We start from the raw sequence: 24254 nt of genomic DNA, 5'->3' as shown, positions 1-24254 counted from the left end.
CGCGCCTTTTTCATGCTCCCAAAATGAAATTTTTTACTGCGTCAGTGTTGTCAAGTCTATCTATAGATACCCCCCCCCTCCCACCAAACAGAAATTAAGTCTTCAAGTTGTCTTCAATTTGTTAAAATATTCGAATGAGAATTTTTTTGTTATTTTTTTTCCTGAGAGCGTGCATAATATTTCAATATTTACCCCTTCTCCTCGCCCCTCTCTGCCCATTTCATCATTTTATCCAAAAACGAGAGGTTCAAACAGTTCATTCAAATCCAGAGTAAAGACATTTTTGTAATTTTTGGACTACTTTTTTGCATTAGAAGAAATCAGTAGGTACAACCATCCCTAAAATTTTAATTTCTTGCCTTTCTCAATATTTTGTAATCTATCTAGGTATACCTAGTTGTTTTTGAACGACCATTTTTCAGAAAATTTGAAAAAAAGCCAAATGACCAAAGCGAAGCAAGGGCAAAAGAAAGCTTGTAATTTGAAAAAGTTTTTTCTGTATTTTCTTGAACCATAGGTAAGAAATTTGAAAAAACCGGGAGAAAAATTTGCAATTTTGGATCGCAACTTTTTGTTCATTTTTTGATTTTTGAAAATTTTTAAAATTCAGAAAAACTGTTTAGAAATCTATGTTTTATGAAAAAGTTTGAAAATTGTCCTTTGAACTGGTTTTTTGAATATTTTAAAATTTTCAAAAATCCTCCAAAAATCCAAAAGTGAACCTACGAGTTCTGAAATTTTCTGTACATGGGAACATGCTTTTTTGAGGTGGGGGGGGGGGAGGAGGTCGTTGAAATCAAAGAGTGCCAGTTCAGAAAGTTGTTTTGCCAGACGACAAAACTGAATTAAAATTACATATGGGCTCCCATTCTCACTTATTTTTTCAGTTTGATATAAGTAAATTAAACAGGTTCGTTGCATTTCTAATTTCCAAAAAAAAAAATCAAAGCCATATCCCGGTAGTTGCGGACCACATGCGAAGTCGCAAGGTACTAAAGTTGGCAATATTAGGTAGAGGGTTCAGGTACACCTACAACCTACATCAAGATGGTATAATGTGTGCTAGTATATCAACTGCGAGTATATAATGCTAACATAATTGACCGCTGACCATTGCTGACACGGCCGCCCACCCGTCAAACTAATAATATATTAGTATTACAATTTACAAATAAACACATTTATTTGCGGGACTATAAAGATATACGAAGGAATAGGGGCTACTCTGGCTACTGTTTGGGTATCGCTCGCCGCGCTCACAAGAGTTAGTCTTTCTTTTGAAACCTTTTTGATGGATTTGCCGACACGCACGTTGTTAATACCGCACCGCACGACCGCATCACCTAGTATATGTACTGTAAGCGATTTTATTATGTTTGAGAGAAGAAAATCAAACGGTAGCGGTAGGCGGCGACTCGTTTGTTGTCATAGGTTCATTCATAGGTAGATACATTGTGATGGTTATAATGTCTAATGCTTTACCTGCGCAGTGCACATATCTAATTACTGTCGTCGAAGGAAATTAAATTCATCATAATAGGTATGTATAAGTATAGCTATATCTACCTGATGTTGGGCTATAGGCAACATATGGTACGTACAGAACGTAAAAAAGATGACTAAATATATTTTTATTAGAAGGGGGAGTGAGGTGTAAACAAAATTTTTGAATGATTTGATCATTTTTTGAATTTTGATCACTTTTTGAAAACTTAAAGGGCACATTAAAAATTCCAATCCACCTACAGTCGACTTCATCATATTGAACATTTTAGTTCACAGAATAAATTTTGGCTATCCAACTGCTTTTGATAAAACTGTATAAAAATTTCAAATTTCCAAAATCTAGGTACTGGAATTGAATTCAACACCAGTTGACTTAATAGGGTGTTTAACTTTGAGTTCGGCGTGAATTTCGGAATTACAACTTCATTTTTGATGAAATTTTGTGGTTTCAAGTTTTGAAAATTTACTGGGGATTCCAGAACAGCTCAAAACAGTTTGCAACCGTTTCCAATCGATTTGGCAGATCGAAAATAGAGCATATCCCGGATTTCAGCATTCTAGGTCAACTTGGATAATTTAGGCCAAAAATGAGGGAAAAAATCAAAATTTTACCAAATTGACCAAGAAAGCTGAAATTTGGGATATACCCTATTTTCGACATGCCAAATCGATTGGAAATGGTTTCAACCAGTTTTGAGCAGTTCTGGAGCCTCCAGCAGATTTTTGAAAATCGAAATTCCCACAAAATTCCATCAAATTGGAGTTGTAAAGCTGAAATTTATTCTAAGAACTAATTTCAATACGCTACGAAGTACTGAAGGTGAATTTCAAGTCGTTTTGGAGCCTCCAGCGACTTTTTGAAAATTCCTGAAGCCTCCAGCAGATTTTTGAAACTTTAAATTTTCACAAAATTTCATCAAATGTAGATAGAAAGCTGAAATTTACTCTACAATCCAATTTTAACACCCTCTGAAGACGACTTCACGTGGGTTCAAGTCATTTTAGAGCCTCCAGCGACTTTTTTGAAAATTACTGGACCCTTCAGTAGATTCTTGAAACTTGAAATTTTCCCAACATTAATTTATCAAATGGAGTTGGCAAGCTGAAATTAACTGCGCAGACTACATGGTGGTTTTAAATAATTTTGAAGCTTCCAGCTACTTTTAGGAAATTTCAATTTTCCAAAAAAAAACGCCATACGTACAACCTTTCAAAAAGTCGCTGGAGGCTCCAAAACGACTTGAAATCCACCAGCAGTCAACTTTGTAGCCTATAGAAATTAGTTTGCAGAATGAATTTCGACTCTCTATCTCATTTTGATGAATTTTGGGAAATTTCAAGTTTCAAAAATCTACTGAAGGCTCCAGTGATTTGCAGAAATGTCGCTGGAGGCTCTAAAATGACTTGAACCCACGTGAAGTCGTCTTCAGAGGGTGTTAAAAATGGAGTGTAGAGTAAATTTCAGCTTTCCATCTCCATTTGATGAAATTTTGTGTAAATTTAAAGTTTCAAAAATCTGCTGGAGGCTTCAGGAATTTTCAAAAAGTCACCGGAGGCTCCAAAACGACTTGAAATTCACCTGAAGTACTTCGTAGCGTATTGAAATTAGTTTTTAGAATAAATTTCAGCTTCACAACTCCAATTTGATGGAATTTTGTGGGAATTTCGATTTTCAAAAATCTGCTGGAGGCTCCAGAACTGCTCAAAACTGGTTGAAACTGTTTCCAATCGATTTGGCATGTCGAAAATAGGGTATATCCCAAATTTCAGCTTTCTTGGTCAATTTGGTAAAATTTTGATTTTTTCCCTCATTTTTGGCCTAAATTCGATTTTCAAAAATTCACCAAAAATCGAAAAACGCACTTTAGCACTTGAAATGTTGGCTGGTGATAAATTTTTGCATGCTCTTTCGATCTAGCTTTTTCCAGTTAGAATCGTGCCAGTTTAATGTAGGAAAGCAAAATCCACGATTTTGGCTAACCAGTCAATCAAAATGGCCGTCATTTTGTTAGTAGGACCAACTTTTTTTCGGCAAATTTGCTTCAAAATGTTCCTTAGGATGCCCCCTTCAAGAAAACAGTAATTTTCTCCGTAGATCGGGTAGGGGGAGGGGGTAGCAGTAATTCGTGTTGTCATTTATGCCGGATTAAATACGATCACTTCGAAGAATTGAAATTTATGAGCATTCACGACGTACCTACTCTGAAATGTAGGTACTAAAAGTATATAAAAATACAGAGCTAACTAACGCATCCAATTTACTTCTCCACGTTTTCTCCAGCAGCAGACTGCGTGACGCCGAGTTTTCGTCTGCTGAATGCGACCTTGTTTGTGACATGACATGCGGTTCATCTTGTTAAAAAGACAGCATATAGCAACTCGCACACCCGTGCAATGCACCGCAAACAGCAAGCAAAGATATGTGTACAATGTACCTCTACATTACACACGCCTGCATAGTAGTGGATATATTTAAACGCATCGAAAGCCAGACCGACAAAAAGCAACAACAACAAACCGTTTTAACAGGTTCAATATGCGCGATGCTGCGGCGTTTTTGGGGCGGATAATCGTAAAGAAGATAGATTTTTACAAGTCTGGGTGTTCGAGAACAAATTAACTATACTCGGTAACTACATACGTATACACACTAACTACCACTTCCCATCCAGATCCTGAGATCGGCGTGAGTTTACTTTTGTCTTTTGGTCGCTCGAGGAGCAGGCGGCAAAGGCCATCTGAAGACCGGGATGGTGGGATGAGTCGCTAATCAATCAACATTTTTGCATTTCCTTTTTCACACCGATTTCCAGTTATTATAACTACGAGTATACTGCAATATGAGAACATCTTGGGTATATTTTGTGATCAATATCCGTTCTTTCAAGACTTCCTTTTTGACCTCGACCGAGTAACGTGCTCGATCAAGCGGAAACGATGTACGATAAACGAGCGTGTTATTTTGAAGTAGATACGTAGTTTTGGTATAGGCCAGGTAAGTACACATCTACATACTTATGAATATAAAACTCTCGTAATTTAGTAGGTGGCTTTCATGTTTTCAAGGTGGTAAACCCTCACTTCACGTTTTTCCCCCAGAAAATTGAATGCTTTTCTTCATTTCAGTTGACACCTTTGATCATTTCAATCATCTTCAATTGTTTTATGGTCATAACTTTTGTTCCTTTTAGACCTGCATATTCATTTAGGTATATTTGGTTGTTTTCACCTCCCCCCCCAACAGGGATATACTTATTATGTTCATTTTTCGCGAGACCTTTTGTTTCACGTTGTTTTCATTTTAGTCTGCTTTGTTTTAGTTATGTAGGTACCTATTTATTTGCTTTTATTTTATTTAATTCATTTTAAATTTTTTCTGAAAAATTTAAATTTTTAATTAGTAGGGGAGCCCGCTTAAGGATCTATTGCACCCCCCGTCGATCCTCCGGGACAACTTTTTTCTTAAAGAGGTAGTCCCAAGGAACATTTCTAGCCCTTGTACTCAAAAAAAAAGTGGCACTACTTACAAAATAGCGGCCATTTTGATTGACAGCTCAGTCAAAATCGTAGATTTTGCGTTCCAAATAAGACTTGCACAAAATTTTTCAACTCGAACAAAGGTAGATCGAAAAATCAGGCAACATAAAATTTATCCCCTGCCAAAATTTCAAGTGCTAAAGTGAGTTTTTCGATTTTTGGTGAATTTTTGAAAATCAAATTCAGACTAAAAATGAGGGAAAAATCAAAATTTTACCAAATTGACCAAGACAGCTAAAATTTGGGATACACCCTATTTTCGACATGTCAAATCGATTGGAAACTGTTTCAAACCGTTTTGAGCAGTTCTGGAGCCTCCAGCAGATTTTTGAAACTCGAAATTTTACAAAATTTTTTAAAAATGGAGTTGGAAAGCTGAAATTTATTCTGCAAACGAATTTCAATGCGCTACGAGGTACTGCAGGTGAATTTCAAGTCGTTTTGGAGCCTCTAGCGACTTTTTGAAAGGTCGTATGGCGTTTCTTGGAAAATTGAAATTTCCAAAAAGTAGCTGGAAGCTTCAAAAACCCTTTGAAACCACCATGTAGTCGACTTCATATTGCATTGAAATTAGTTTGCGAAGTAAATTTCAGCTTGCCAACTCCATTTGGTAAAATGTAGCGGGAATTTCAAGTTTCAAAAATCTACTAAACGAAGCTCCAGAAATTTTCAAAAAGTCGCTGGAGGCTCCAAAATGACTTGAACCAACCTGAAGTCGTCTTCAGAGGGTGTTAAAATTGGAGTGTAGAGTAAATTACAGCTTTCCATCTCCATTTTGATGAAATTTTGTAAAAATTAAAAGTTCAAAAAATCTGCTGGAGGCTCCAGTAATTTTCAAAAAAATCGCTGGAGGCTCCAAAACGACTCGAATTTTACCTGCAGTACCTCGAAGCGCATTGAAATTCGTTTGCAGAATAAATTTCAGCTTTCCAACTCCATTTTGATAAAATTTTGTAAAAATTTCGAGTTTCAAAAATCTGCTGGAGGCTCCAGAACTGCTCAATACGGTTTGAAACAGTTTCCAATCGATTTGGCATATCGAAAATAGGATATACCCCAAATTTCAGCTTTCTTGGTCAATTTGGTAAAATTTTGATTTTTTGCCTCATTTTTGGCCTGAATTTGATTTTCAAAAATTCGCCAAAAATCGAAAAACGCACTTTAGTATTTGAAATTTTGACAGGTGAAGAATTTTTGCCTGATCTTTCGATCTACCTTTGTACGATTTGAAAAATTTTGTGCAAGTCCTATAATGTAGGAAGGAACGCAATCTGCGAATTCGGCTGACCTGCAGTCAATCAAAATGGCCGCCATTTTGTAAGTAGGGCCACTTCTTTTTTGGAGTACAAGGGCTAGAAATGTTCCTTAGGATTCCCCCTTTAAGAAAAAAGTTGTCACAGAGGATCGACGGAGGGGGGGGGGTGCAATTGATCCTCAAGTAGGCTCCCCGACTAAATAGGTAATTAGATGTGACTTTTTGTTTTAGTCGTTTTCGTTTTTTTTTTTCATATTGGTCTTCACCGTTTTAATCATTACTCGTAATTACTTGGTTTTTATTTCATTTTATATTTGTTCGAAAAAAATAGAAATGTTTTAAAAAAATACATTTACTTAATTATTAATTCTGAAAGTCCTTTATTTGTGTTGCCCGAGGGTAATTCCATGTCAATTCGACCAAAAAAAAAAAATGCGATTTTGAAAATCATATTGTCTTTCCATTTCGCTCATTTTTTTTTACTTACAATGTCTACGCACCCAATAAGTTGGAAACTCGCAATCAGCTTGGTCCCAGCCCCATCAGGGTCGGGTGGGGGGGGGGCTTAAATTATTTTCACATTGTCTCGAGGTACTTAACTTCAGCAGCGCGTTCCGCCAAAGCTATAATACTTTGATCAAAACTGATTTCACGGTTTGAAAGGGCATTGCATTTTTAACTTTTCAAGTATTTTGGAATTTTCAAAAGTTGAAAGTAGTTGAACTTTCAATTTGAAAGTTCAAATTTCAAAATGGCGCTTTAAGTGGGAGCTACCATTTAAAATTCTGAAAAAATTTCCATAGATGTACCTTTTGATGCTTTTTCGAAATATTCAAGTTTTGAGATGGGATCTTTTGATGGGAGGGGAGCACCCCTTCCTCCAAATTTGGACAATACTTTGAAAAAAAAATCTAGGGCACGTGATACATCGAATTGTATGTTTTTGGTGACGCTGAACACGAATATGACGTTAGATTTTCGATTGCACCCCATAAACGGCCTCCAACAAATTTTTTTGGACTTTTACCAATGGGGGAGATTCTGGGAGCCATAGCTGAGGTCAATTTGAAAAACAAAGGCTACATACTATTTCATGTGTCACAAGATTGAAACAATTTTTCTCCAGGTTACCCCCTTGGGGAGGTGCTGGGGGCCGTGGATGGGTCCAATCAAAAATCTGACGTCATATTCGTGTTCAGCGTCACCAAAAACATACTATTTGATGTGTTGCACGAAAAACCCCATATTGTGAACTTTAACCCCATTTGGGGAGGTGCTGGGGGCCGTCGATGGGGTGCAATCAAAAATCTAACGTCATATTCGTGTTCAGCGTCACCAAAAACATACAATTCGATATATCACATGCCCCAGTTTTTTTTTCAAAGTTTTGCCAAAATTTGGTGGAGGGGGTGCTCCCCTCCCATCAAAAGATCCCATCTCGAAAATTGAATATTTCGAAAAAGCATCAATAGGTAAATCTCTGGGAATTTTTCAGGATTTTAAATGGTAGCTCCGACTTACAGCGCCATTTTGAAAGTTCAACTTTCAAAAACTGCATCCTTTTTCGAAAATTTTCCACCAAAATAATAAGGTTTAGATGGTACTTTGAAAGCCTTCACTGAAAAAAAATGTCAAGTCAATTTTCAGAGCACAGTTCATTAATGAAAAAAAGTGTCCAGACTATCCGCCCTTTCCCCTATATTTACAAATGCATTGCTTTCTTTCAAAGCCATAGCAATTTTGCAAACCTTTTGTTCGTATATGAGTAGTTTGCATTTCGCAATCAATCAACCGCACTGCCGTCATATTCACAAAATACTTACTCGTACATAATATACAATAGCCCTACACGTATAATATGATACGAATACTTAAAATGAAAGGGTAATTATTAGCCTAAGTAGACGTGCAATGTGCATAATATGCGCTTATATTTTTCATCGTACTTAACTCAACGTCGTCACCTACCTGCTGCAATGTAATAGTGTTAAATAACCTGCCTGCGATAACATTTACCTTCACAGGTAGGTACCTCAACTCAATTTAACGTCGACTTTTCGACAACCTGTTTTGCTGTGATTTTTTCCACTTGGTTGCGTTATTGTTGTTTTATTTAATAATGAAAGAAACCATTGTAAGCTTTCTCAGGAAGCCACAGGTCGTGGAAAGTTGGGTTTATTAAATGATCATTTTGAAAATTTTACTGCCCTAGTTGATTTCTCAATTTTTAACGAATTTTCCCAATGTCTCCAGAGTCAATGTGATAGCCAACTTAAGACAGCCATAAAATCTGTTCCTATTTATGCCTTTTTTCAAGTATGTACTTGAATCAAATAATCCACTATTTTTTCAAATTTTAGTCACAGAGCCCAAATGTGTCATTATTCATTCATAAGCTCATGGAAGGCCACAAAATCGTCTTACGAAAAGCTCAAGTTTCTTTTTTTATAATTTGTATTAGGTGTTTTCATCGCCTACACACTACTAAATCTCACTCCATTCGATCTTCACTCGCACACTCTGCTCAGCAGTTGCACAGATACACACAGCGTTGCCAATTTAGCGATTTTCCCGCCATTCCTAGCGATTTTGAACATAGAAAACCGCCAAAAATTGTTGATCTAGCGGCTAGCGGGAAGTCTAGCGTTTTTGACTTCATGGCCACTTTTACCATTTTAATTCACAAATTCAGCATTTCAGCTAAAAAATATTGAATTTTTGAAAAAAAAAATCAATGAAATTCAATTTTTGTAAAAGCCATCCACTCAATTTCATCAATTCTTTGGTAATTTTTGAATGATTTCACTGTTTTTTAATTTTTAGTTATTTTTGAACAGTTTTAAAATTTCAACAAATTGAATCTTCATCAGTTTTGTATTTTTTACATGACTTGAGGTTTTAAAAAAATGATGAAAATCTAGCGGGAAGTCTAGCGATTTTGCTATAGGGAATTTAGCGGTTTTTAGCGGTTTTTTAGGATCAATCTGGCGGGATTTTTCAATATGGCATTGGCAACACTGGATACACACTTAGTTGTTTTTCAATTCACATTACACTTCAACTATGTAGTAGATACTCGTACAAACAAATCACATATACAGTGTGTTGTGTGTTTATATGGCTGTAACATCACCGCGGCCGTTGCCTTATACAATAAAGTGTTAGCGTTAAGCTAATTGGTAACACATTCGGTTTCTTTATCCTTTATAAACGAGCGCGCTGGTGCGTGGCGTGAAATGTGCCTACTGCCTACTTACCGCAGTTCCCTTTTTCAAATCTCATCGAGCCGCTCTCATTTCCATATAACACCGCAAATTACAGCCGTTCAAGACTGCAGCATCTCCATCTCTCTCTCTCCAATCTCTCCAACACTTTTTTCATTCCACTCTTAAATGTCCCTTGAAATGTTTACACCTTAAAAGCGCACATGTGTAAAAACGCGCATCCTACCACCACCATCGCCACCTCCTCCTCACTCCTCATGCTCTGATCTAGCGAGCCTTTTCTTAATACCGAATGACAAATTGCCTAGTTAGGTACTTTAGCTAATCAGCTTCTACAGGGCAAGAAAATCGTGCTCGCGGAAACCAGAATGATCATAGTATGGTAACCTGTAATGAGTTGGTACTTGATTATAACAGGTGGTAACAATTGACGAAGTAATATTTTGAACCCCCCTCCCCTTCCCATGAAAAAAACTTGAATTTTTTCTACGAGAAATTGTTTCATTCACTTTCTTCGATGCTTTAAATTTTTTTCCAACACTACCCCTTTCCCCTTTTTTGACTCATTTTTTTGATTCGAGTACCCTTGGCTTCACGATATGTTCCCAATTTTTAAAAAACGATGTTCGAATTAAATGCTAAATCTGCGATTTTGGCTGACCTGTCAATCAAAATTGCCGCCATTTTGTTAGTAGGGGCGACTTTTTTTCGGTAAGTTTGCTTCAAAATGTTCCTTGGGATGTTCCCTTCAAGAAAAATAAGAAAAAAGTTGTCCCAGAGAATCGACCTTTGGGGGGGGGAGACTATACTTAGGTACAAAGGAGAGGTGCAAAATTAATAGTCCGGCATATGAAAATAGGAGTAATTGCACCCCCCCCCCCACGCCGATCCAACAGGACAACTTTTTTCTTAAAGGGGACATCCTAAGGAACATTTTAAAGCAAACTTGCCAAAAAAAAAGTTGGCCTTCAGATTTTGCGTTTCAACATAAGACTTGCACGAAATTTTTCAAACCTTACAAAGGTAGATCGAAAGATCATGCAAAAATTTATCACCTGTCAAAATTTCAAGTGCTAAAGTGCGTTTTTCGATTTTTGGTGAATTTTTGAAAATCCAATTTAGGCCAAAAATGAGGGAAAAAATTAAAATTTTACCAAATTGACCAAGAAAGCTGAAATTTGGGATATACCCTATTTTCGACACGCCAAATCGATTGGAAACGGTTTCAACTCGTTTTGAGCAGTTCTGGAGCCTCCAGCAGATTTTTGAAACTCGAAATTCCCACAAAATTCTATCAAATTGGAGTTGTAAAGCTGAAATTTATTCTAAAAACTAATTTTAATACGCTACGAAGTACTGCAGGTGAATTTCAAGTCGTTTTAGAGCCTCCAGCGACTTTTTGAAAATTCCTGAAGCCTCCAATAGATTTTTGAAACTTTAAATTCCCGCAACATTAATTTATCAATTGGAGTTGGCAAACCGAAATTTACTTCGCAGACTACATGATGGTTTCAAATGGTTTTGATGCTTCCAGCTACTTTTAGGAAATTTCAATTTTCCAAAAAAAAACGCCATATAACCTTTCAAAAAGTCGCTGGAGGCTCCAAAACGACTTGAAATTCACCAGCAGTTAACTTCGTAGCGTATTGAAATTAGTTTGCAGAATGAATTTAGACTCTCCATCTCAGTTTGATGAAATTTTGGGGACATTTCAAGTTTCAAAAATCTACTGGAGGCTCCAGTAATTTTCAAAAAAGTCACTGGAGGCTCTAAAATGACTTGAACCCACCTGGAGTCGTCTCCAGATGGTGTTAAAATTGAAGTGTAGAGTAAATTTCAGCTTTCCATCTCCATTTGATGAAATTTTGTGAAAATTTAAAGTTTCAAAAATCTGCTGGAGGCTTCAGGAATTTTCAAAAAGTCGCTGGAGGCTCCAAAACGACTTGAAATTCACCTGCAGTACTTCGTAGCGTATTAAAATTAGTTTTTAGAATAAATTTCAGCTTTACAACTCCAATTTGATAGAATTTTGTGGGAATTTCGAGTTTCAAAAATCTGCTGGAGGCTCCAGAACTGCTCAAAACGAGTTGAAACCGTTTCCAATCGATTTGGCATGTCGAAAATAGGGTATATCCCAAATTTCAGCTTTCTTGGTCAATTTGGTAAAATTTTAATTTTTTCCCTCATTTTTGGCCTAAATTGGATTTTCAAAAATTCGCCAAAAATCGAAAAACGCACTTTAACACTTGCAATTTTGACAGGTGATGAATTTTTGCATGATCTTTCGATCTACCTTTGTAAGGTTTGAAAAATTTCGTGCAAGTCTTATGTTGAAACGCAAAATCTGCGATTTCGGCTGACCTGTCAATCAAAATGGCCGCCATTTTGTAAGTAAGGCCGAGCTTTTTTTTGGGCAAGTTTGCTTTAAAATGTTCCTTAGGATGTCCCCTTTAAGAAAAAAGTTGTCCCGGAGGATCAGCGGGGGGGGGGGGGTACAATTACTCCCATTGTCATATGCCGGACTATAACAAATTAAGCATTTTCTTCATAAATTTCTACACACAACTCGCGAATACGTGCAAAACTCACTCAAAACCAGAATAAAAATTGAAAAGAACTAAAAAACGCGTTCCACAGCAGTATAAGCAAACTCTCAAGTGCATACGATAATAGGCTTACACGTAAACGTACAGGCTACGGGTCGGGGTCTGAGTACGAGTATATGTATAAGAGTATAGTGCGCTCTGCTCAGCACTAGAAAGAGAGCTAGCTAGGTAGGTACTCGAGTATCGACCTAGTAATTTTTTAAAACTACGACAGTTGTTTCCTGGTGAGCGGTTGTATTTGTACGCGGACGCGCGTAATTCACTAAAGATCACAAGCACTGCTGTAAAGGTACTCTTAAAAATCACCGCTATTATAATTCAAGAGGTTTAGACCAACTGTTTAGAAACTTGGCCGAACATGCGTTAATAATGTGTTACTCCTCGCGGTTAACGAAAATAAATTCGCGCGACAGTGCATCAACCTCCGCCCCCCTCCGGTGCACCAAAACCCCATATATCCTACATCGAATGTGTACTTGACGATGAAATAAAAAAAAAAAGATGAAGCAGCGAATGCGAATATACGTACTGTGTAGAGTGAAAGAGAACACTGTACAAATGTGTACATGTATAAGTGAGGTAGTAAATGTAAGCGACACCTAAAACTTATAACGAGGTACAACCAAGTGCTCGTATTTTTCATTTTTATTACCCATATATGTATATTGTATGTATGTGTAGTGTGTACCAATTGCCTATAGCCAGAAGAATTGCCTATCTATACATAAAGCTACGTACTAAATTGGCTTCGTAGGTACACGATTCAATAAACACAACTGATCTTGAGTGAATAGCATTGTGCATGCAGCATCCACTTATTTGTTTGAATATTTTCATTCCTCAAGCCTCCATGAGGCATCCACACACAACTTAACCTACTGTAACCCTTCTTAAATACCACATACTTAGGTGAATTAGACAAATTGTCACATCAGATTATTGTCTAAATTGAATTGAGATACACAAGTAAAATTTCAAAGTCCACTTACCATAGAAATTCTGCAGGAAATTCTCATACGATTCTGAATAAAAATTCACTGTATTCATGGACCTGCAAATGATGAAAAAAAAAGAGGAAAAATTAAACTAAAATTATTTTTACTGCAAAAGAACAGAATCGAAAATCATTTCTGTGTAGAAAACAGAATCGCTGGATTTTCCAGGCACTGGGTATGCAAGTTATTCAACATCAACAACCAGTTTTACTTCTTGAGGGTGGTAGATGGAACAGGTTCAATGTAGTGGTATTTTTTATTCACTTTTAACCAAATTTTATAACTTTTTGGTAAGCTTGCGTCATTTTAACAAGTTTTCAACACATTTCCATAAAATTATTGTCATATTTTACAAAAAATTCATTAGTTTTTAGTAATTTACAGTTTTTTTTCTCCCTTAATGATTTTACTGAAGTTGAGAAAAAGGTTTCACCATCACGATGTTTTAAGCAATTTTTTCAAAATTAAGCCAAATTTCGCTGAAATTTCAGTTTTTTTCTAAATTTTTATTAATTTTAATTATTTTTGTCGTGTTTTAAAATAATTTCGCACATTTTTAACACTTTTTCTCGCAAAATCGCAATATCTGATAATTTTGAAAATAATTTGGGAATGTGTTCATCCAGGAAATTGACGTCAAAAGTGGTAATGACTGTTTGATTTTTTATTTCCAGTTCTGGAGCTTGTAGTGCATAGAGCATTTTCTTGGATGTATTTAACGTGAAACGTAAATCAAAACAATTTAGCATTGTAATCCAATACACAGCTTTTCGATGTGTCTGCATCATCTCACAATACTTATTTATTGTTGATAACAAATACCTACTAAAATTTCATTACCTAGCATTTTGTAACTTACATTGTTTTAATGTACAGTAAGTCCCGCTTATTAGAATCGATTTGGGACCAGGTATGCTTGATTCTATAAACCGGAGTATTCTATAAAGCGGGAAGTTAAAAAATGCAAAATTTCAAATTATGTTGAGATTTTCACTTTTTGATGTGTTTTGAAGTTAATTCTGATACTTTTTTGGTTTTTTAGTTACGTTTAGCCTTTTAATATGTTTTGAACACTTTTTTGTACAATTTTTATAAAATTAAAAAATTAAATCCATCATCTTATACCAATTTAAAATTTTTGACCCGCTCTGACAAAATCGACCATTTTGACGAAAAAAAGTATCCAAAATAATGACGTTTAAAATGAGCTTTATGGTTTGAAAGATCAGATTTTGGAGAAAAGAACATTTTTTGAAATTTAGTCGAAATGGTCGATTTTGTCACAGCGGGTCACATATTTATTTTCGCGTTTTTATGCCATTTTCACATGTTTTCGTTTGATTTTTGTTAAATTTTGCCAAAATTCATGATTTTTCCCATTTTTGAAGATTTTTCAATTCTATTAACCGTATAAAATGCTCTTTTTATTCCAATAAACAGAAAAATTTGCATGTAAGAAGATACAAATGTTCTGTCCCAGCACATTCCATTCCATTAACCAAATTATTCTATTATCCACAATTCTAATAAGCGGGACTTACTGTATTTCTTGTGTTTTTATATTTTCATTTTAAGATGTTTCAACACTTTTTTAAGCAATATTGTATCCTTCAATTTTTTGTTTGAAATTTAATAATTTTTTGCTGTTTTTGATAATTTTTCAGAACTTTTTCATTTTAGATGTTTTTCACTCTTTCACGCCATCTTTCAGAGAATCCACAGAAATTTCAACCTCTTTTTTTGAATTTTCACTGATTTTTTTCATTTCATAATTTTGTAATTATATTTTGACGTGTTTTAAACTCAATTTTTGTGAAATTTTCTCCAAATTTTGTTTATTATTAAATTTTATTTATTTTTCAACACTTTATTTTTTTCAAATTATATTGCATTTTATCTCTTTTTCCAGATTTTTGTTGATTTCAACCTTTTTTTTTTAGTGTTGTTTAATCATAAGGTAATTTCAGAGGGATTTTCATTGATATTGATGGTTTCAGTGGTGTTCTGCTTCATTGTGTGTTTATGCCCTATTCGCATATTTTTCTACTTTTTTATGCCCCTTTTGTCAAATTTTATTTAAGTTCTTGTACCACTTCATGCAATTTTTATTAGTTATTACAGCAGATTTTAATGCATTTTATCAATTTTTTTAAAAAAATTAGATTTTATGTACATGTTTTTGACCTCATTTGACTGTTTTATGCAGATTTTGCTAATTCAATCTGGAATTTTGTCAAATTTTGCTCATTCTCCATGATTTTTATACTTTTTTGGTGTTTTAAAACAATCTTTCATACAATTTTTTTTTAAAGTTCACTAACATTTTTCAATTTTTGGGAATATTTACATGTTTTCAAGATTTTTTATCTTCCAGAATATGATGATGCTTTCCCCTGTCTTCAAAACAATCCGAGCAGGAGTACTACCGGGAACTCACTGGGAAGCGTATTGAGCCCAATATTACCTATATCTTATCTACATGTATGACATTCCTCTGATAATGGATGTTACAATGGCAACATTTGCTGATGACACTGCAATTACCACACAAGAGTTTGATCCAGATGTTGCAATGGACAAATTACAAAACAACTTAAACCCAATGAACAAATGGTGTCAAACTTGGAGAATCAAAATCGGTAGTGAAAAATTGAACTACATCCTTTTTATTAGAAGAAAAGTCAAAACAACTCCCTCACTAAATGTTTAATAACGATGAAATACTTTGAACAAACGTCGTCAAATATCTGGGATCTTAGTGGCGTAGTGGGTTGAGCCATGGCTTTCTGAACAAGAGGTCGTGGGTTCAAATCCCACTAGAAACGCAAGCGTTAACGTGTAATGTATACATTGTAGTGCATTCAACATCTATTACACGTTAAGCTCCGAGCACCAGAACAGCAAAGGCAACAGAAATGCACGCAATCTGTTGCCGGTATCAAAAAGCTGTAACTGGTTGAGCACCTATTGGTAGCAGTGATTACTGAACTCAGGGTTCTAAAACCCCTGCTAGCAATGTACAGGGTGCCCAGAAATATCAAGTAGGGTAAATGTGCCTAAGTTTGCGCACCTAATTTTCAAACAGTCACTACTTTTCATGAAAAGGAGCTAGAATATTGAAATTTGTACAGAAGGTTCTTCAAACATTTGGCTATGATTTGCACCAGAAATAAAATTTTTAATCGATTTAGTTTTTGATATTTTGACCAAAAACCAAAAAAAGTCAAGTGCGCAAACTTAGGCATATGCCTTCCTAAGATTGCGCATTCACCTTCCCAAGATTGTGCACCAGTGAAAAACATGTAAATTCGTCAATATTGTTTAATTAATGATGAAAGCAAACAAAATGTCTCACATGAACATGCATTCAAAACTTCTGAGTGAACCACACTGGAAATGCGCTCATATCTAGTATTTCCAGCATTACACCCATTTTTCCCTAGCTTTTGACAAGGAGTAAACTTGATTCACATATAGAAGGTGTCATTTCATTCCAATAAATTGAATTCTTAATAAAAATTTCGAAAAGTATCATTATTATTCTAGAAAAGTAGCAAAAAATAAAAATCGCAATCTTAGGCACAGGGGTGTTTTTTTAAAAAATTGAAAAATTGAAACCTAATTAAAGCAGAAAATACTTGAAATATGTGCTTGTTATAATCCCCAGTCAATGACGAATCTAAAAATAGCTTATTTAGATCTCTACTGCCATTTCCACAAAAATTGTCGCGTGCAACTTTTATTGGAAAAGTTATAAAAAAATTTTTAAAAAAAGTTTTTCGCTTGTCATTTGGCAACACTTGGTGCTACCATCACCAAAAAGCGTCAAGTATGGTCATTTTAATTCTTCTTTCAAGTAAAGGTGGTATCAATGTTGTAACTCTCACTGGTTCTGAGAAATCGTTCCTGCGCAATCTTAGGAAGCGCGCAAACTTAGGCACATTTACCCTACCCCAAAGAAAGTTTTTCATTAAAAATATAGGTTGACAACTTGAAATAGATGCATATGATTGGTGGAATGGTATCTCTCCAGTCCAACAACCAATCATGTGCTATCATTATTATCATTCACTGTGTCCAACCAAAGTATTTTAGTAGAAAACTTTTTTAGGGGTACTCGGTATTTCTGGGCACCCTGTATGAGCTACTTTGTGGATAGCATAGAAAGTAACGGGAAACTACTACGTGTTAGCTAAAAAAAAATGTCGATTCCCTAGAATAATCGCAGTGACATATAGGCATTCGCCTCACCCTGTTAGGGTACCACAAAAATGTGATTTCCAATGTCCTGCAAAGGATATGGAACCACGACGACACCTTGATAACCATCTCACATGAAAAGACTGTATTCTGAAGAAGAGAACTCGACTCGACAAAAAAACAAAAATTGCTTTATTGGCTTCTTGGAACTAATATGCTGAACCAATAAAACAAGATCATAGGTACTTGCTACACAAATATTTATTCAAACCAATTTGGTCGTATGGTATTGAACTATGGGGTTAGGCTAGTGAATCCAATATCTTGATTATCGAAAGATTCCAGAACAAAATTCTAAGAAAACTTATAAACACGCCGTGGTATGTGAAGAACAACACAATTCTCAAAGAATTGGAAATATCTAGTATGAAGTCAATGATATCCATAAGAAGTAACATCTATCAAGAAAGAGTAAATAAATAGGTACCTAAATAAATAATTTTTTATGATTTTGATGCTTTTTTTGTGCTTTAAACAATCTTTCATACAATTTTTTTCAAAGTTCACTAACAGTTTTTCATTTTTGGGAATACTTTATGGGTTTTCAAGATTATTTTCATGTTTTTAGCACTTTTTGTGCATATTTCACCAGCAATAATTTATCCACATTTCATTTTTTCCCCAAAATTTTTATCAATTTTGAGGATTTTTTCATTGTTTTTACCTCATTTCAGGTGTTTTAAAAACATTTTTGTGCGCTTATCAACAATTTTTATCAAATTTTATTGATTTTAGGTCAGTTTTATGGATTTTAATGCTTTTTATTCGTATTTTACAATTTTTTCATGTAAATTTCGCCAAAGTTCTCAACAACTTTTTCAATTTTTCGATGAATTTCATTGTTTTTGATGTTTTTTTCAAGTTTCTAACACATCTTTTTTCAAAAAAAAAAAATTAAAACTACACCACAAAGGTATGAAATAAAGAAAATTCAGGCAATACCTACATTGAAAATACCCCAAACACATAAAATTTGCATCCCAAAAAACGTAACGTATATTTTTGCAACGATATAATCTAACGAAATCATCTTTAATTCACCACCTTTTCTCACAGTGTCTTTTTCATATTCCCTCAGCTACCCTTATAAATAATCGTACAGCTTGAAAAACACCTTCACTTCACTTCAATTCGCTACAAACATTTAGGTAGGTATATTTTCCAAAGTTTTCGCAGCATAAAACTTTTCATTCAAACGGTTGGAATCTTTTTGCGACTATTTACCACGTTATTTCATCTCCGGGGCGTTTAAAAATCACAAAGAGAGAGAAAAAAATTCAAAATTCCGCCGCCACCATTATAACTCGAGCTTTTACACAAAATCAAGGATACAAATTATCAGTACACCGTGATGTTGGGTGAAAAAAGTTTAGTTTTCGTTGGCGGCAGTTTAACAAACTTGGCCCGCTGCATCTCTCTCTCGATTATGGTACGCGAAAAAACATAATACTTGACTAAACATTTCAACGCGATGACGAAGGCAGCGGCGTTGTTACTGTTACACCATTTTATCAAACTTTAAAAAGCTTAAAAGCAACTCGCTCAAGTTTTATAATTAAAAAATTGAATAGCAGACGCGTCAGCGCGAAAATAATACAGCATCCCTCTTCATCCATTCGTACCCTTATTTCCAAAGGATGGAATGTTTATCGAGTTGCAAACCTGAAATACACAATAATATGTATAGCTCAGATGTCTATAGTTGATTTGTTGTTTCAGAGTGATGGGACTGGGAGGGAAAAAGAAGGGTATTAGGTATCAGAATAGGTAAACAAAAATCTTCATTTTTGAAGGCAAAGTATCCCAGAAAAAAAATCAATCACAATTCGACGAATAAAAAATTTCATTCTCAACAAATTTTGCTTCTCTTCACTTTTTTTACCAAACAAATTTTCATCAAAAACACATCTAAAAAATGTCATCAGATCAGAAATACGCGACCGCCAAATTAATCCAGTCAAAGTCTATGAAAACGACAACAACAAAAACAATATTTCCACCGATGATAAGACAATAAAAAAGAATGAAAATCAAACATCGCAAAAATGGCAAAAATCACCATAGAACAAATCCCTGATGAAATAATCCTACATATCTTCAAACATCTATCTTTAAACGACCTGACAATGGCCAACAACGTCAGCCAAAGATGGCAGAAAATTTCGGAAGATAAAAGTCTCTACCAACGGATCCGGATCGAATTCAGCGATAATTTTCCAGCCCAGATTGGGCAGATTCAGCCCAACTTGGAAACAGTGATCTCGATCGACGCTCAGGAATTACTCTACGAACAGGCCGACTTGCTGGTAAGATCGTTGAGGAATTGCCCTCGATTGAGCGAATTGACATTTTACAAGTGTACCCTTCCGATTGAAATTTTACTGCTGCGATCGTCGTTTCGGATCAATGTGCTCAGTTGCATTGTGAAATTACAACCGGATCGTGATCTCGAAACATGGTAATTGTTAAAAAAAATATGATCAGAGGGTGGATTTCATTGAATAAAGATATTCATTTCATTTTAAATACTTTCATTTTTCAAGAAATTTAAAATTTTAGGTGTCTTGTTTCGAGACTGATCGAATACAAGAAGCATCAAGTAAAACCTCCCCACCCCCTCCATCCCCTGGGGCAACTTTTTTCTTAAAAGGAACTTCTATGGAACATTTTAAAGCCATCTTGCCGAAAAAAAATGTCAAAGGCTGTAGTGCATTTTTAGATTTTTGGTAAATTTTCAAAAAATCAAATTCTGGCCAAAAATTAAAAAAAAATCAAAATTTTACTAAATTGGCCTGGAAAGCTGAAATTTGGGATATACCCTATTTTCGATCAGCCAAATCGATTGGAAACAGTTTCAAACAGTTTCGAGCAGTTCTGGAGCCTCCGGCAGATTTTTTAAACTTGAAAACAGCCACAAAATTAAGTAGGTATATATAGGTTAGCTAAACGTATAAAGCAAACCCTGCGAATCATCTTCACTCATATTGACATTTGGATTTCGAAGACCCAACAACCTCGCTCCTCTTCCCCCTATCCATTCATTTTAGATCTAAGGTACAGTTTTGTTTTCTTTTTCATCTGCCTCGTTAAAAGAAACGCGCTACAAACAAACGTTAGTCGGTCGATCGGTCCACTGCTTTCATGTCGTCTTGTCGGATGAAATGCAATAAAAATAAAAAAAAAACTTCAAGTTTACATATACTCGTACGTATGTAATGTACGTACATGTAAAATAGACATATACGCGGGACTTTAATAGAGCCGTCTAGAAATAAACATAAGACAGCTAAAGCTAAGCTATAATAATACTTTTCTATCGTACTTGATTCTTTAGTTTACGTTCCAATACGGAATTCGGTAAACAATTACTCGAGCCAATAAAAACTCACTACAACTGACCGAGACCGACTAAAGACAAGAAAAGCAAATCCAACGCTCAAAACGTGAAGGAATAAACGACTGACTGATAGGCCGAGGCAATACGTATAATGTACGTAATGTATACGACTATTTATCTAATAGTAAGTAAATTCAACCAGGCAAAGAAACAGAATAAACAAACTTCGAGAGTACTTAAATACCTACGCAATCTTGCGATAAATAGGTACGTATGTCGACAATGCTGTAAAAATTAACTAATGCGCACAAAGTAACGATAATTGTCCCTTTAAAAAAAATTATCTTAGAAAAAAATTCATATTTTATTAGAACAAGAGTGAATTTTGGTATTTCCAACTTAAAAAATAATTGAACAGGTAGGTATACTATGATGACTTGAGTATAGAACGAAGAAAACATACTCCTCAAAATCCAACCCATCAATTGGCAGACAAGTCACACGAACTTAAATCCAGTAATCCATCAGCTAAGATTCAATTTTTGACGAACGTCATCACACACAGGTAAGCACTAGCCTTCTAGTTGCAGTGGATCTTACTCCTTCTTTTCCATTCATTTTGAGCTGAGATTACGATCCGCCAATTCGGTTAGAAGTTCAGTAAGTTTGGACAAATCCAAATGACGACCTGAGAAACAAGTTAAGATACCTGTAAATGTACATCCTGTACAAATGATAACATGCCAAGCACCTTTGAAGCAACTTTTACATTTAAGCAGTTAGTAAGGAATTTTGATTTTTGAAAATTCGGAAAATTTGAAAAATTCCAAATTCGTAATCTACGAGCTAAAAATCATTTTGCACACCATTATATTATCAAATTATAGACATTTCCCCCTCCAACTTCTCACCTTCAACTCCAAATGGAAAAATAACGCCAGATTCCCAATCTACGGGTTCGAAAACCTACATTTAGACACATCACTCGACACATGGCAAAATTTTATACTTTCACCCCACCCCACCCCACCACTTTCACCCCAATCGAAAAAATAATACCAGATTCGTAATCTACGGGTTCGAAAACCTACATGTAGACATATTACTCGGCACATGACCAAATTTTATGCATTCACCCCCACCCTCACCCCTCCACTTTCACCTCAATCGAAAAAATAATACCAGATTCGTAATCTACGAGTTCGAGAACCTACATGTAGACATATCACTCGATACATGGGCCGAATTTCTACTTTCACCCCCACCACCCACCTTGACTTTAACCCCAATCGAAAAAATAAGGTCAGATTCGGAATCTACAGGTTTGAAAACCTACATGTAGACATATCACTCGGTACATGGCCAAATTTCTACTTTCACCCCCACCCCCACCCCTCCAATTTTACCCCAATTGAAAAAATAATGCCAGATTCGTAATCTACAGGTTCGAAAACCTAAATGTAGACATATTACTCGCCTACTCGGCACATGTCCCAAATTTTATACTTTCACCCCCACTCTCACCCCCACCACTTTCACCCCCACCCTCGCCCCTACCACTTTCACCACAATCGAAAAAATAATACCAGATTCGTAATCTACGCGTTCGTAAACCTACATATAGACCTATCACTCGGTACATGTCCAAATTACCATTCTCACTCCCACCCCACACCCTCCACTTTCACCCCAATCAAAAAAATAATGTCAGATTCGTAATCTATGGGCTCGAAAACATACATGTAGACATATCACACCCCCATATTGCCAAATTACAAAACTTCATCCCTTATTACCCCCCCCCCCACCCATTACAATAATCAAATTTTATGGTTTCTTTTCACCCCCCCCCCTCTCCACACACTTTTCCCGTCAAAAAATTGCCGCCAGATTTGTGAATCGTGATCTATAGGCGCAAAAATATATATTTAAACATCACAAAGCTTTGTGGGCAAATTATAGATGTTCATCCCCACTCTTCTCTCCCCCCACTCAAAATCGGAAAATGGTGTCAGATTTTTAATCTCTGGAATGAAAAGCACAAACACCCTGAAATTTTGTTTAATATGTTGCAATGAATCTAACGATATTGAATTGTGCGTATTTTCAGAAAGGAGAGGGGATGTCTCTTGAGTCAACAAGCACCCCCTCCCAATTTTTCAAAATTTTACAATAAAAAAACAAAGGTCATGTGACATATCGTTTGTAATATTTTCGATAGTGCTGATTTCGAATTTCAGCTCATTTTTTTCGATACAAGTCCCCTAAGGCCCACAATGAGGCCCCAAATTTTAAAAAAATTGAAAAATAGTGTGACCTATGGTTTGTTGGGTTTTTAGAGACGCTGATTTCGAATTTCAGCTTACTATTTTGATATAAGTCCCCTGAGCCCCACAATGAAGGCCCCAATTTCAAAAAAATTGAAAAAATCGTGTGACCTATGATCTGTTGGGTTTTTAGAGACGCTGATTTTGAATTTCAGCCTTATTTTTTGATTCGAATCCCCCCGGAGCCCACAATGAAGGCCCCAATTTCAAAAAAATTGAAAAAAAATCGTGTGACCTATGGTCTGTTGGGTTTTTAAAGGTGCTGATTTCGAATTTCAGCTTACTTTTTTGATATGAATCCCCTGGGGCTCACAATGAAGGCCGGAATTTCAAAAAAATTGAAAAAATCGTGTGACCTATGGTGGCTATGGTTGTCTGGATTTTCAGAGGGGCTGATTCCGAATTTTGACCCAATTTTTTGATGAGGGGCCTACTGGGGCACACAATAAGTTGTCTGCGCCAATTTTTAAAAAATTGAAAAGACTTGTGACTTCTTCGTTGAGTTTTTAGAGGAGCTGATTTTCATATTTCTAATTCAAATCCCCTCCACAAAATGATGTCATAAAATTTATTCAATTTGATGTAAGTAATAAAGTAAGTATTTGAAGAGTCCAGGGAAAGAACCAGGTAAGTCACTTTTTTTCAAAAATGAGTTTAGGGTTGAATTAAATTCACACTGAGGAGTAGAAACATGTAGTCCATTTACATTTTGAAAAAAATCGATTTTTCGTGGTTAAAATGGCCTTTAAAAAAAAGAGGAGAAGAGAAAAATGAGCCGAGACGGAATGTGAGGCGACAGGAAGAAAATTTCAACATCGTCAACTATTTAGAATAAGTACAAAAATTTTTCATTATGTCATCATAATAATCGATTTTCATCGAATTCAAGTTGTTGCGAAACACTGATTTTTCGATTTTTTGCTTGATTTTTTCACGAAAACAGTGACTTTTCAAGTCGTGACTGGCTCATCTCTTCATTTTTTTCCTACAATGCCTCAAGTTGTGTTTGTGGGATGTTGTGTGATTTATTTCCAGTCATTACCTTGATGAAATTAAAATTCGCTACAAAATTGGAGCCTTCTGATACTTCAAAACGCCGTAACTCAGAAGTTTGAAAAAGTGACTTACCTGGTTCTTTCCCTGGACTCTTCATTGAAATCAGTTTAAACGAACTATTTTCGCTTAATCAGCAGAATCCAGCAGTCTT

General features: G+C 35.5%; 1 protein-coding gene across 2 annotated transcripts in view; it reads right to left on the bottom strand.

Moving 5' to 3' along the window:
• LOC135843106 (zinc-regulated GTPase metalloprotein activator 1-like) overlaps positions 1 to 24254 on the bottom strand; it is a 150654-nt gene that overhangs the window by 80465 nt on the left and 45935 nt on the right. Inside the window, exon 13 of one of the 2 annotated variants that reach the window (XR_010558243.1) lies at positions 13118 to 13179. Coding sequence is in view for 1 of the 2 variants with exons in the window: in XM_065360855.1 (XP_065216927.1) it covers positions 21335 to 21408 (74 nt within the window). In the remaining variant the exon portion in view is untranslated. Of the gene's footprint in view, positions 1 to 13117; positions 13180 to 21060; positions 21409 to 24254 lie in introns of those variants that run through there. The other variant, XM_065360855.1, reaches the window with a different exon arrangement.

The sequence above is a fragment of the Planococcus citri genome, chromosome 4 (assembly GCF_950023065.1).
Source record: "Planococcus citri chromosome 4, ihPlaCitr1.1, whole genome shotgun sequence".
Taxonomy (NCBI): domain Eukaryota; kingdom Metazoa; phylum Arthropoda; class Insecta; order Hemiptera; family Pseudococcidae; genus Planococcus; species Planococcus citri.
The sequence above is the reverse complement of the archived record's forward strand: the minus strand, read 5'-3'. Positions and strand labels throughout refer to the sequence as shown.